Source organism: Mobula hypostoma, chromosome 9 (assembly GCF_963921235.1).
Source record: "Mobula hypostoma chromosome 9, sMobHyp1.1, whole genome shotgun sequence".
Classification (NCBI taxonomy): domain Eukaryota; kingdom Metazoa; phylum Chordata; class Chondrichthyes; order Myliobatiformes; family Myliobatidae; genus Mobula; species Mobula hypostoma.
This window is the reverse complement of record NC_086105.1, coordinates 108,419,150-108,434,652: the sequence shown is the minus strand read 5'-3', so window position 1 is coordinate 108,434,652 and position 15,503 is coordinate 108,419,150. Positions and strand designations below refer to the sequence as shown.

The following is a 15,503-nucleotide window of genomic DNA, read 5'->3' as shown; positions in this document are numbered from 1 at the left end:
CTCCACATTAAGCAGGCTAATTGGTAGTAGGTGAGGTATCATGACTGGGTATAAAAGTAGCGTCCATCAAAGGCTCAGTCTTTGCAAGCAAGAATGGGTCGTGGCTCACCCTTTTGTGCCAAAATTCGTGAGAGAATTGTTAGTCAGTTCAAAAGGAACATTTCTTAGCGCAAGATTGCAGAGAATTTATGTCTTTCAACATCTATAGTACATAATATTGTGAAAAGATTCATAGAATTCAGAGATATCTCAGTGCGTAAAGGGCAAGGTCGGAAACCACTGTTGAATGCGCGTGATCTTCGAGCCCTCAGGCGGCACTGCCTAAGAAACCGTCATGCTACTGTGACAATTATAGCCACCTGGGCTCGGGAGTACTTCAGAAAGCCATTGTCACTCAATACAGTCCTTCGCTGCATCCAGAAATGCAACTTGAAACTGTATTACGCAAGGAGGAAGCCATACATCAACTCTCTGCAGAAACAACGGCGAGTTCTCTGGGTCCGAACTCATCTCAGATGGACCGAAAGACTATGGAACCGTGTGCTGTGGTCAGATGAGTCCACATTTCAGCTAGTTTTCAGAAAAAATGGGCGTCAAGTTCTCCGTGCCAAAGATGAAAACGACCATCCAGATTGTTATCAACGACAGGTGCAAAAGCCAGCATCTGTGATGGTATGGGGGTGCATCAGTGCCCACGGCATGGGTGAGTTGCATGTATGTGAAGGTACCATTGACTCTGAGGCGTAGATTAGGATTTTAGAGAGACATATGTTGCCATCAAGGCGACGTCTCTTCCCGGGACGTCCATGCTTATTTCAGCAGAACAATGCCAGACCACCTTCTGCACGGGCTACAACAGTGTGGCTTTGTAGACACAGAGTGCATGTGCTTGACTGGCCTGCTGCCAGTCCAGATCTATCTCCTATTGAAAATGTATGTCACATCGTGAAGAGGAGAATCAGACAACGGAGACCACGGACTGTTGAGTAGCTGAAGTCTTATATCAAGCAAGAATGGACAAAATTTCCAATTGCAAATCTACTACAATTAATATCCTCAGTTCCAAAACGATTAAAAAGTGTTATTAAAAGGAAAGGTGATGTAACACATGCCTCTGTCCCAACTTTTGTTGAGTGTGTTGCAGCCATCAAATTCTAAATTTGTGTCTGTTTACAAAATACAATTAAGTTGGTCAGTAAAACTATTGAAAATCTTTTCTTAGTACTTTTGTCAGTGAAGTAAAGGTTCACGTGAATTAACATATCACAGATTTTTGTTTTTATTGCATTTTGGAAAGAACACTGAGAAAATGTCTTAGTGAATGTAGATCTAAAAAGTCAAAATAAATTGGATTCTAGCAATGTTTCTGTGAAAGATGCCCAATTTATCATGATGAGAACTGTCCATCTTTCTAAATCTATATGTATACCAAGCTTTGAATTTACATTTTATCAAGGTGAAGTTTCAGTATTTTGAAATGCCATTGAAGCATGCAAATTCAGACTTGCAGTCCACTACTCAACATCATTAGCGTGCTATTAATCTAATTGTTTTGCTATTTTATTTCCATAAAACCATTAGATACTGGAGCAGAATTAGGCTATTTGGCCCATCGAGTCTGCTCCACCGTTTCATCATGGCTGATCCAATTTTCCTCTCAGCCCCAATCCCCTGCCTTCTACCGGTATCCCTTCATGCCCTGACCAGTCAAGAATCTATCTATCTCTGACTTAAATATACATGTAGACTTGGCCTCCACAGCTGACTGTGGCAAAGAATTCCCCAGGTTCACCACTCTCTGGCTAAAGAAATTCCTCCTCATCTCCATTCTAAAAGGAAGCCCCTCAATTCTGGGGCTGTGTCCTCTGATCTTAGATTCTTCCATCGTAGGAAACATCTTGTCCATGCCACTCTATCAAGGCCTTTCACCATTTGATAAGATTCATAGAGGTCACCCTTCATTCTAGTGATTACAGGCCCAGCCCCATCAAACTCTTCATATGACAATCCATTCAATCTTGGAATCATTTTCGTGAATCTCCTTTGAACCCTCTCCAGTCTGGGCATATCCTTTCTAAGATGAAGGGCTCAAACCAGCTCACAATACTCCAAGTGAGGCTTCACCAGTGCTTTATAAATTTTCAACATTACATCCTTGCTTTTATATTCTAGTCCTCATGAAAGGAATGCTAACATTGCATTTGCCTTCCTCACTACAGACTCAACCTGCAAAGTAACCTTCAGGGAATCCTGCAGAAGGACTCCCAAGTCCCTTTGCATCTCAGTTTTTTTGTATTTTCTCGCCATTTACAAAATAGTCAACCCTTTCATTTATCTGTCCTTCCGTAGCCTCTCTACTTCCTTAAAACCTCCTGCCACTCCAAATAACTTTGTATCATCTGCCAACTTTTCAAAAAAGCTATCAATTCCATCATCCAAATCATTGACAAATAACGTAAAAAGAATCAGTTCCAACTCAGACCTCTGTGGAAAACCGCTCGTCACCAGCAACCAGCCAGAAAGGGCTCCCTTTATTCCCACTATCTGCCTCCTGCCAGTCAGCCACTGCTTTAACCATGCTAGCATCTTGGCCCTTGTTTAGGACTGAACTGGATTCTATCCCCATTAGGGACATGGTTACTCCAATCTATGTGACTCAATTACAAACGTTTGTATATATATCCAGTATATACAAAATATTTATTGAAATTAAGCAGTCCAAATTTTTCTTTCAGCAGAATTTTCAGATGAAGTTTTTTGCATGTAATCTGATTTTATAAAGTTATTAACAAATAGACCTTATTATATCTGTGGAATTCTCTGCCACAGGAAACAGTTGAGACCAGTTCATTGGCTATATTTAAGAGGGAGTTAGATATGGCCCTTGTGGCTAAAGGGATCAGGGGGTATGGAGGGAAGGCTGGTACGGGGGTTCTGAGTTGGATGATCAGCCATGATCATACTGAATGGCGGTGCCGGCTCAAAGGGCCAAATGGCCTACTCCACCTATTTTCTATGTTTCTATGTTTCTATTAACAATGCTATAAATATAATTTTACCTAATTGTAATATTGTGTGTGTATATATCTTTTAGCAAATTAAAAAAGATTACAAGAAATATTCAAAAATCTTTGAGCAGAAAGATCGGTTGAGTCAGTCCAAGGCTTCCAAGGTAAGTGCTTTATAGTGAACAAAAGGTTATTGAAATCCAAACCTGCATGAAATGCAACTTGTAAACTTTACTTTATTAAAAGTAACTTTTCTTAATTTGTATTCTGTCCATCATGATTTAAAGTGAAATAATTATAACCTAGAACTGCTTTTTTGATTCAGATATAAAAGTTACCTTTTAGAATTGGCTGTCATTGTAACATTAGTTGTCTTGAATCAGTCTGTTGTGTTGCAGCATTAGGTTATAGAGCTTTCACTGGAGTTTTCTCTAAAGTATGTCACTAAACACTGGCAATCTCAATAAATTTCTGTCAAGATTTTAAAAAAAGATTATTTTGTTAAGAATTTGTTAGCTTTCCTGCATATGCTGAAATTTAGAAATCCCTTTTTCCCCTTGTAAGTGCACAAGGTGGTCACTGGTTACAGTAACAGCAGTTGAAAAGCAGTTTGGTGGGGTAGTATTATTTCAGTCTCTTGTTAATCTCTTCATGTGAAATCAGGATGGATATTTAATACTTCTCCAGGCACTCCTTTTTTACGCCATTAGCAGCTGGTTAAATTTCTTCAAAATAGAAAAGTTTGAAATTTAAGTAACTCTTTAGGATCAGTCTCTTACATTAATAAAATTCTTTCTTTAAAGGAATTAGTAGATAAGCGGCGTAAAATGATGGAAGAATTCCATAAATATCGTGAGAAGGCTATTCAAATTTACGCAGAGCAGAAGCCCCAACGTTTAGAGCTCCGTGGAGGTAATAAATGAGTTTCTGGTTAACCTGTTCAGTGCTAAAATTGACAGGTTTAAGGACTATTTCTGTGGGAGTAATAAAATCAATTTAATAAGTATACAATTTGGGGCAAACTAACCACAAAGGTAATTTTCCATGTGTGTACTAAATAAGTTTATTTTAAACGTTAGTAATAAAGTTTGCGTTTGTGGTGGGAAAGGTCATTTAGATTTTACATTGTTCAGTAGTATGTTAAAAGGATAATTGCTTTTTGTTTTAAAATGGATATTTCAAGTTATGAAATGCAGCTGTCTTGTAGCTCCATTAATACAATTTTTTATTTTGATCTCTTAATATCATCTTTGTGGAATTTGTACATTCTTTTTCTGATCATGTGAGTTACCACAGGGAGCACTAGTTTCCTCCATCATCCCAAAGATTTGCTGCCTGTGAATTGGCCTAGGGTAGGTGGCCACTGGGAGAATTGAGTGTTTAAAGGCCATGTCATAGAGAAAAAGTGGGGAAATGGGCCTGATATACTGGCTTTCAGACCATACACAAACTTAATAATCTCAATGACAATCTGCATTCTAAGCAAATATGAAATACAAACAGTATGGTTGTCCTAAAGTATATAAAATTCTACTTGAAAATTGGCCCATCCACATTGTTATGTACCCTGTAACTGGGTTGCCAAACCAGCAGAAATGGACCACTCGTTGGAGTCTGGTTTACTAGAAACTAATGAAGTTTTATTAAAGAAATAATTAACACAGTACTCTAATCGTAAGGATATAAATGCAACAGGTTAGCAATGATAAAACACACATGTACACAGAACTAGGGTAATCGGAATCAACCAAGCTCGATCGCAGTCTAGGGGTAAAATGATCAGTCTCAAGTGAGCAGAGTTCAGTTCAGCTTAGTACAGTTCGCAGTAATCGCTGTTGTGCCGTTGGAGAGAGAGAGAGCATGCAAATTTTGATTCAAACAGACCTTTGATGTTCTTCGCAGTTAGCTTTCGGGCGAACCCTTTTATGTCTTCTGTGGTCACCAACTGTGACCCCTCCGTTCCAGATACAACCGTTCTTCCGCGGTGAACCCGGCACCCAGGCAAGGGCGGACACACACACCAGGTTCCCGCCGATCGGAACCTTTTCACCCTGTCAGTCTATGGTCAGTTCCCTTGAACCAGACCTCCAACTCTCACCAACTTGTGGGGGCACACCACTCTTCCAGGGTCTCGTGGTGTGTGTCATGCCTTAGCGAACCTGTTCCTTTTATCCCCCTGCTGGGATATGGCCTGTCTATCAAACTTCAAACAGTTCAGGTTCAAAGCAACCGGTCTGTCAATATTCTGAATTGCGTCTCTTTTCGTTATCTCTCTCTTCTCATTAACATTTTGAACGTTTCTCCATTGTCTCCCTTATCTCTTTCTCATTAGCATCAATCTTCTGATAACTTGGTTTGTCGTCACAACATAAAGGAAACTCCTAATTATTTTATTGATTAAAAATAATTGCAGGAGTTTTGATTCTGAGTTTAAGGAATTTGGCATTCAACTAAGTGAGGTGGAATAAAAACAAATTGTGGACTAGATGCTCTGGCTGCAGCCACCTTGTACATCGGAGTAGCATCCTAGCTTACATTTATTTAATGAATTGGATGCTGCTTTGTATCTTAGATTTCGTAACTAGAGCAATGAGCACCTTGAACTAGTTCCTTACAGATGACTTGAGTGTAACATTTCCATTTAAAATTAAATGGAAACTAGACAACCGAGTGACCCATTGGAGCACCTTTTGCGAGAAAGGTAGTGCAGTGTGATGTGCTTTGGAAATTGAAGAAAAACCTCGGTTTATTAAAGAAGAAAGACACATAGCAAGACAAATATAGCTCCTCCTCATTTAACAAAGGACACTTTTGATGACAACATTTCTGGTTGATCTGCCACCCTTCAAGAATACTCTTAACATTTTCATTTCTTTTTCCCTAGCTTAAAGCCACATACAGCTGACCATGCTGGAATACCGGTTTCTCCAGATTTTTTTAAGCATATTGTACCAGACATTCAGCCGTTCTTGTCTGGCACGTGGTGTCAGGATTAACTGGGTCACGTTATGAATGTTCCTGACTCGACCCTTGTATTTTTTATGAGGCCGAGTGGCTAGCTCGACACTCAACCCGGCATGGATGGAAAGCGTGCTTGGGGGTGGCCCAACATGGATTCAGTCTCGGGAACCTTCACTCTGGAGTCTGGCACTGATCTCACTGCGCCACCAGCCAGCCTTCTCCAGATAAATCAACACATTCTCCATGGTTTGGCCTTGTGCCTTATGTATAGTCATAGCAAAGCATGACGGTATCCGGAACTGGCTCCGCTGAAGAGGGACATCTTCCCCTTCTGATAAACTGAGAGTAATTCTTGGGATCATGACAATGTCATTTTTGAACGCACCAATGTTTATCTTTGCTACGATGAGATTGTCGTGCAGTTCTTCCACCATCTATTCCGCGTTCTATTGCAAAGCCTTCGTGGATCCAAGTTCCTCATTGAAATGATGGGAGATCCCCTCTTCAATTCCAGGTTATGTAGTGGCAATCCAGAGTTCGACCGAATCATGGAATTCTGTAGGAAAATGAATGGCGTTAGCTCCTTCACTTACTGCATTAAAGGAACAGTATTTTTTCATGATTCCAGGGAAGCGTCTAATGCATGTGGTTTATTTTTCGCATCATTTCATTGAGGGGAACCAAGATAGAATTCCTTGAGAACAGTTCTACAGGATTGTCGAATGTCGGGTAGATGAAATTAATGCATTCTTCCATAGTTTTTCCTGGCAGAATCATATCTTCAGGTAATTCGATTTTATCGTTTTCATTTTTCTCAATCTTGTCTTTTCCAACATCCATTAAGAACTCAGAATATTGTCCTTCTCCCTTACTCAATCGCATGTTTCTCTTCAATTGAAAGTTGATGAAGCTTCTCCACAAGTGGGATTTTTTAATGCGTGAATTCTCCACATCATCATTTCCGCGTTTCACAACTGCTAGAAGCTGACGGAAATCGCCACAGCAAGTGGTTAAAATACCCCCGAAGGCCTCATTCTTGCCGCGTACATCACAAAGAGTGCAGTCCATGGCTTCGAAGCTCTCCCTCCTAATCACAGGGCACTCATTGCAGACAATAAGCTTCGCATTTTGGAGTAAATTTGCAGTATTTGCGTTTTTATTGATGTTACAAAGGGCATCTTCATTGACTTTGAGGGGTATTTTGAATCTTGAATGCACTGTCCTACCACCAGGCATCAATGTTGCTGCAATACCTGATGATGCTACAGCAATAGCAACACCTCCATGCAGCATAATTAGGCTGTCCATATTTTTTTTTACCCTAATACTTGATAGAAGATATGAAGCAGTAACAGCAAAGTCTCCAAGATGTTGATTTTTCTTGGTGATGTGGTTGGTGCTCTCCTAAATGGACGTGATAGCCCTGCCCTTTTGCTGCGGTTGGTGTCGCTGCTGTGAGCATCGCATGGTGCTGCTGAGGCTGGCCGTGCACATGCGTTGTGTCGTGGTTTCCATCATGGCTGACATTGGTTCTTGGGTGAAGGCGGAGCTGTTGATTTTGATTCTGAGCAATGTAATACGAATACATAACTCTGAACTTTGCCTGCATTCTGTAAATTAGTGCATTTTAAGTCGATTTAGCCAAGAATAGTGCCGCTGCAATGCACCATTTGCACTAACTGGCAGTCACAAACAGAGAAACAGAGCATGAGAGTTTTAGTAGTATATAGATACCACCTTGGTTGGATAGGAATTCTTACCTTTATAACAAAGTGCACAAGTTGGTTGAGGTTGGGGCCTCACCTAACTGAATTTGATTAGATGATGCTTAATGCTGCATGCTATCTCTTTTTTTTAAAAAAGGAAGATTTCTTGATTGAAACAGTAAGACAGAAACAATTTTACCTGAACAAAACTCTGCTGATTGAACTGGTGTTCAAATGTTCTTTTGAGAAAAATAAATGTCCTTGCAATTAAATTCTTCCTCCTTGCCTTGCAGGTGTTGACACTGATGAGCTGGACAGTAACGTTGATGATTGGGAGGAAGAGACTGTTGAATTTTTTGTGACAGAAGAAATTATCCCTGTTGGAGATCAGGAGTAGTCTTATACAGGTGAGCTACTGTAATAATACAGAATCTGATGGACTTTGTTAAGTGTAGTATGAAGAAAGGGAAGACCGTCTTTAATACTTGAAGAAGCAGGAGACATTATAATGGGAAGTAAAGAGGTGGTTGAGGTTTAAAACAAATATTTTGCATTAGATGTCACAAAGTGAGAAATTTTGATTATTAGTTATCAGAATAAATTCCCAGGACTCCAGATGGCTGATAACCTGGGCATCTAAAACTAGTGTCTGCTGAAATAGTATATACATTAGTGGCAATCTTATAAAAACGTACCAAATTATATTGTTCAAGAAAGGGGTCGAGGGAAAATGAGTAGCCGCAGGCGATGCTAGCCTGGTATGAGTTGGTGGAAGGATACTGGAATCCAATAATTGTAATAGGGGTCTTAGGAGGTTATATGATATGTGGGGGTAGTGGTTAGTATGGTTTTCTGAAAGTGAAATTGTTTGACATGAGAAATAGAAATCTGATAAAATACTGTATAGCCTTGATCTGATTTTCCCCAAGGATATGATTAGCAAGGTGGATAAAGATGCTGTAGTTTATCTGGTTTTCAAAGGGCATTTTGGCAAATGCTACATAAAAGTCTGTGGGCCAAGATGTATGGGATAATGTATTAGCAGAGTTAAAGAGTTAAAGAATAAAGGAATAGAAGTAAATATGGTATAACTATTTGTCACAGGTTGACTGCTTTTGGGATTAATGTTGAGCCTCTAGTGGTTTTCAAGTAACTATAGATGAAAAGGCTGAAGGTGATGTATGTAGATTTGCTGGTGGGACAGTACTAGAGGACAGGAATCTGCAAAAGCACTTTATTTGATTAAGTGGGGAAGAACATGGGGAAAATTATTCATCTTGGTATAAGGACCACTAGAGTTCAGAAAGACCGAATACCAAGTCCTGACACAAGGAAGGATTAAGGCTCTGGTACATGGAAACTCAATGTGTAGTAAGCATTTTGGCCTCTTTCTTTTTTTGCAAGTTGTTTGGAATGCAAATGTAAGAAATAGAAATCTGATAAAATACTGTATAGCCAAATGTAAGAAACTCTTGCTGGACCATTGACATCATACCTTGAATGCAGTTTTAATCTCTGTACCCATTCATATGACTGATCTTTCTGTAGCGAAAAGCTCACTTCTGAGTGAGCAAATGTGACGTACGCTACCCTTCAGTGAAGTTTTGAAGAAAATGCGTGATCTCATTGAAGTATACTATATTCAGTGGAAGTTGATAAGCTAAATGTTCAGGAATTAATTGCCCATGGCTGGAAAGACTGGAATAATGGCGCATAAACTTTTTTTAAAAAAAGGTCACATTTAAGATTGACACAAGAAATATCTTGAATTCCCAATCCAACAGATTATATTCTGAATAAGTATATTCTGGTCTGAGATTGATAGGTTTTTTAATCAATTGATTTGAGGATTATGGACTTGAGGTAGAGAATTGCTATATTCTTAATGAACGGCTAAGTAAGCTCGGAACAAATTGATTATTTATTGTTTTGATGGAACATCCAATTTATTTTAATATGAGTAAATATAAAAATATATACTTCAAAGATTGAAAACTCTTGGTTGTGGCTACAAACATTTCTGTTGTGACCTCTACTTAAATAAAACTTTTATCATTACAACATTTGAATTGGAACATTGCAAATAATTGTACTTCCTAACATAAGTTACAATCTAGTGGAGTTTTCTGTTAATGCAAACTAACTGAATTTTTGGTATGAAGCATTCTCAGTCTTAGAATATCCCAAAGTACTTTACAGTCAATTAATTAGTTTTAAATTGAACCACTATTACATAGGAAACAAGACAGCACATTTCCAAAATCCAAGACACAGCAGTGAGATAACTTTGAAATAATCTCCTTTAGTCCTGTAAATTGTTGGTGTGATTATTGTGGGTAGAGGGAATAAAATCATACTGTTTTTCAAAACCTTGCCATGTAATTTTTTTAATGTCCAACTGAGAGAGGATTGGGGCTTCCATATCTAATTAAAGAGCACCTACAGATTTACAGTTGTTGGATACTTTTTTCAGTTCATGTGCAAACAGTTTTGTTTATTGTCTTTCCCCAGTGCCACCATATATTTCAGCGAAGCTGATTTCTCCTGTGTCACCTGGAAGTTCAATGCGCTCCACTCTGCAAAGATCATCACAGTGCCTTTTCCTATATTAGTTTCCGTGGTGGTGATAAAGACGCTGCCTTCACTTTTACTAATTGTGAATAAATTTCACTTATTAGCAGCAGCTCTGCAGTTTACTTTGTGTATCACTAGTCACTGTGGAAGCTGTCATTGGTTTAAGTAAGTATACTATTGAGGCACTCTTTCCTGTAGCCATGGGCTATTTTTACATCCATGGTAAATTAACATTGCATTTTGTATGGAGGAATATTGAGACTACAATGAGAATTATTACGTATTTTAGTGTCCACTTAAGGCACTACAGTGGACTGTATCCTCCTCCATTCAGGTTATATCTGACATCAAATGGGATAAAATAAAGCTTAGTAACACCAATTACTGTTGTACTTGTGTATTAATTATTTAACAACTTCAGTCCGAAGAAACTGCATGCCTTGCTGACTTTGTATATTATCAGCACAGTTTATGGTTTACCTTGGTGTGACAAACCATTACAAACCCAGGTTTTGCATTCTGCTAGTCTACAGTCTGCTCAGTCTCATTAGGTACAATTAATTCTGAACAATACTAAATGTAAGTTTTAATAAATGACTATCTGTCTAACCAATTAAAGAGCTATAGGAGTATCCGAAAAGTCTGCATATTACTTTGGATGCTAAGGAAATCAGTTTTCCCATATTGATGCCGAAATTGAGCATTAAGTTAAATTAGAGCAAGACAATTTGATCTAGTTGGGTTGGTGGCTACTTTACCAATAATCTTTCAGAACAATTCTTAATTTGCAGTGAATTTTTGTATTTTACTAAACTGCACAGTTGTAGTACAGTAATATCCAGTCTTTGAGTTGGTATTTGGTCTTGAGTTTAAATAGTTCAGACTTTTACATCTTTATGAGAAGTTTTTTTTTAATTGTGTAATCTATGGCAAGTGAATGATCAATTTATATATTGCATAACAGGTGCATGCTGGAATTGCATACCTTTCTCCAACAGGGTTTTGAGTAATCTAGTGCTCAAACTTCATCCGTGTTGCTGATCATGAAACGCAAGTCACGAAGAAGGGAATGGGAGGGGTATGGTGCTGGAACAGGTAGATTTGAACATCTAGTAGAAGACCTGAGTAAAGCAATGCTTCTCGCAGAACCATCTATTTATTCTAAAGATCATTGTCAATTCTACTATGTCAAAATTATGTGACCTTTTAAAAACATAGGGTGTGTGCAGGCAGGAATGTCTTGCAGTATCTATGGGAGATAAAATGGAGCTATTACAAAATTTAAGAATATGAATAAAATCAGTAAAGGAGATGATCCCTATTGGATATTGGTGCATGTAGAATAAATAATCATACTTGGTCCTGTAACCTTTCTGTGAAGTGGATGTGCCTTCTAGAAAGACTTTGATCTGCTCATTCTCTGTTAGAAGTGAAACAACAGCTGCTATCTTAGTTAGTCCTTCTTTTGATGGAATATTGATGTAGCGTCCATTTTGTAGTAAGGAATGGCTAATATTTTGAATTATTAAAATTGGTTTCAAAGATTATAATAGTAATTGTACTGCTGATTGATATTATTTGTATTCCTGTGCCGTGGTTTAAAGAACTCAATCATACAGCACAAAAACAGGCCCTTTAGCCCATTACATTCATATCAACCATCTGTATTAATTCCATTGATCAGAATTTGGTCCATAGGGGTTGTAGTGCTTATCCAGATGCTTTTGAAATGCTGTGAATACTTATTTAACCAGCCCCTTCAGACAGTGGGGTGCTGGACACAGAAAATAACAGCGTGGAAGTCATGGTCCATTTTTTTAAAACACTGGTTAGACCACAGCTGGGGTATCGTGCAATTTTGGTTACCAAACCAGAGGAAGATTGTGATTGGTGCTAAGAAGATGTAGTTTGGGAGATATAATAAGTGAAGCCTTACAAATTGCAGTGACCCTCTGCATGAAAGTTTCCTCTAGTGATCCCTTTAACTTTCTTACTCATCTTGAACCTATTGTCAATAATGGAGGTGTCAAAAACCAGAGGGCAAACATTTTCACAGCCCTCCCCATCTCTATCCCCCAATTTTGATTGCCTCTTACAATTCGCTCTTCAGCCACCTCCACGCAGAAAAAAAGCTACTGAAACGATCCACGGCATACAACATCCTGGTAATTCTCTGCATTGTCTAGTGCAGTCAGTCTTCCTACTGTGTGACAACCAAAATTGCATGATATTTCAGTTGTGGCCTAACCAGAGTTCCATAAAATTGAACCGGGACCTCCATGCTGCTATTTTCTGTGCTACTTGTTAATGGATCTATGGACTTTTCCACCATCCTGCTGTTCCTCAGTCATGCCATATGATTAGGCCTCCCTTGTAAAACCACCCAAACTGCATCTCCTCATTTACTGGGAATTAATTCCATGTTCCATTGCCTCGCCCAACTTGCCAGATGTTCGGTGTTGTTACATAACTCGACTATTTTGCAGGTCCCAGTTTTTGTGTACTCTGCAACTGTATATGATAAACAGTAAAGATCCCAGCATTGATCCCTGTGGTATACCACAAATACTAGGCTTTCAATCGCAAATGCAATCCGCCATCATTATCCTGTCTTCTATTACCAACCCAATTTTGAAATCAGTTTTCCAACTTGCCTTAGATTCTGTATGCTCTAACCTTTAGGCCAGATTTCCATGTGGGATCTTGCTGAATGCCTTACTTCGGAAATCTTGAAATATTAGAATATGAGTGCAAAGGGGGCAGGGTGGGAGGGCTTGCAGCTGTGGGCAATTATATGACCTTCAAATTGCCCACAGCATAAACAGCTAATGACATGTTAATAAATGCAATATTTGCCACTGATTTCATAGTAGTTTGACAGTTGACTGCCAGATGTGCTTGTAATGTTGGTTGAGGGATAAGTATTGGCCAGCATGTTGGGGTTAATTCCCTCATTCTAAGAATGATGTCAAACAGTAAGTGACATTCAATAAATTTTAACCTTTTTGACTTGAATACGCTCTAGTTGAAAATCCTTCAAGAGTCTTGTATAAAGTGTATTTCAAAGTGTCAATTCAGTTCATGGCAGATATGTGATTACATACAAAGCTGTGGATAATGCAAATCTGACTGCTTTGACAAGCTGTTCTAAAATGTGGAAACATTGACATTGGTTGCTCTTTTCAGATTGAGAGAAAGCTGTCTTCCAATACACAGCAAGCAATGTATTATCCTGATTAATTACTGATCCTGGTTGGAAAACTGAAGTGCTGTACTTGGCACTGACATAATTGGGTGAATGAATACATAACTCATTCTTTTAAAGACAATTCAATTCACAATATTTTTGTGAACATCTCATGCATTATTTAAAAATGTATGTTCAAAACAAAGAATGAATCAAGACTGCTGTGTAAAACTGCATAAAATCTTGCATTTAATTATAATCAATGGGTCATTAATATAGTAATGGTGTGTGTTTTACATCACATTATGCATCAAATAAATTAAAATTTTTTATGTACCTAATTTATCCAATATCATTGACGGGGGAAGAGTGGAAATTGGGTTTATTCAAATGATTTTTGTTTTATTTTTGACATCAATAGAACACAGAATACTGGAGATGTACATTTAAAATTTTGCCATCTTCAATTCTCAACATATGTGCTTCTCCCAACTGAATGTCTGCTATAGTTTCTGATTCTAATTTCCAGAAACTGTAGCATTTAATTTGCAATTTAAACAGCAGCTGGATGGATGACCTTAATGGTAGGAGGAATGACATGGAATTAGGGTAATGCAGCATGGAAATGTGCCCCTCAGCCCAATGAGTCCATGCTGACCACATTACCTACCCAACTATTACTAATTTCCTGCATTTGGTATTTTACCATATCTTTGTAAGCCCTGGCCCGCCATCTACCTATCCAAGTGATTCTATTTTACCTACCTCTCCTTTCTCTGGCAGCTCATTCCATACTCACCACCTTCTGCGTAAGAAAAGGCTGCCCTTCAGATTCATTTTAAATCTTCCTTCTACCCTGAATCTTTTCACTTAGTTTTGTACTCCCATATTCTTGGGGGTGCTGGGAGATTATTACCTATGCTTCTCATAATTTTAAACATTTCTATTAAGTTCTCCATTCTTCCATGTTCCTTTGGAATAAAGTCCTATCCTGGCCGACCGACCTCTCCTATAACTCATGCCATCCAGTCCCGTTAACATCCTCAAATCTTTTCTGTACTCCTTTCAGTTTAACCACATCTTTCCTATAATAGGGTGCACGGTGACCGAAATTGTAAAATTCTGAGTGCAGTTTCACCAACAACTGCAACATCATGTCGAAACTCTTATATTCAATGCTCGCCTTGAAGGCCAACATGCTAAATGCTTTTTTCACCACCCTATCTTCCCTAGTGCTCTATTATTCATAGCACTAGTTCTATGCTGATTTGACTTTCCAAAATGCAACACCTCACACTTAACTGTATTAAAGTCTACTTGCCACTCTTTGGCTCACTTATTAACTGATCAAGATCCTCTTGTAATTTACAATAACCTTAATAATCAACAGCACCTAATGTGTCATTTACTAACTTACTGATCAAATCTCATGTATTCATATTCAAATAATTCATAAATACCAAGGGTCCTAACATTGACCCCTGCAACACACCTCTAATCACTGGCCTCCACTCCAAGAATCAACCTTCATCCACCACCCTCTGCTTCCAACCTCCAGTCCAATTTTGAATCAACTGGCTGTACCTGGATTCCACAGGACCCAACCTTCCAGACGAACCTATGATGTGGAGCTTTGGTGAACACTAAGTCCAAATAGACAAGTCTCACCTACCCTCATCTACTATCTGGTTACTACTTATCAGACTAACTGGTACCTGCATACCTCGACACTGTTTTATCCCCCCTTGTTCAATCCTTTCTTACCTAGTTTTGTGACACTTCTCACGCTCTGAAACTTTTCGATGATTTTTAAGTTCCCTGGCCCCCACCGCTTTATTTTCACCATGGATGTCCAGTCCCTATATACTTCCATCCCCCATCAGGAAGGTCTCAAAGCTCTCCGCTTCTTTTTGGATTCCAGACCTAACCAGTTCCCCTCTACCACCACTCTGCTCCGTCTAGTGGAATTAGTCCTTAATTTTAGTAATTTCTCCTTTGGCTCCTCCCACTTCCTCCAAACTAAAGGTGTAGCCATGGGCACCTGTATGGATCCCAGCTATGCCTGCC

The 15,503-nt window shown here is 38.8% G+C and overlaps 1 protein-coding gene across 1 annotated transcript in view; it reads left to right on the top strand.

Moving 5' to 3' along the window:
* eif3ba (eukaryotic translation initiation factor 3, subunit Ba) overlaps window positions 1-10,669 on the top strand; it is a 52,723-nt gene extending 42,054 nt beyond the window's left edge. Inside the window, exons 16-19 of the mRNA XM_063058860.1 lie at window positions 3,095-3,172; window positions 3,812-3,920; window positions 7,969-8,082; window positions 10,187-10,669. Of these exons, the coding sequence (XP_062914930.1) occupies window positions 3,095-3,172; window positions 3,812-3,920; window positions 7,969-8,072 (291 nt within the window). The 3' untranslated portion in view covers window positions 8,073-8,082; window positions 10,187-10,669. The remainder of the gene's footprint in view (window positions 1-3,094; window positions 3,173-3,811; window positions 3,921-7,968; window positions 8,083-10,186) is intronic.
* The last annotated feature ends 4,834 nt before the right edge of the window (window positions 10,670-15,503 follow it).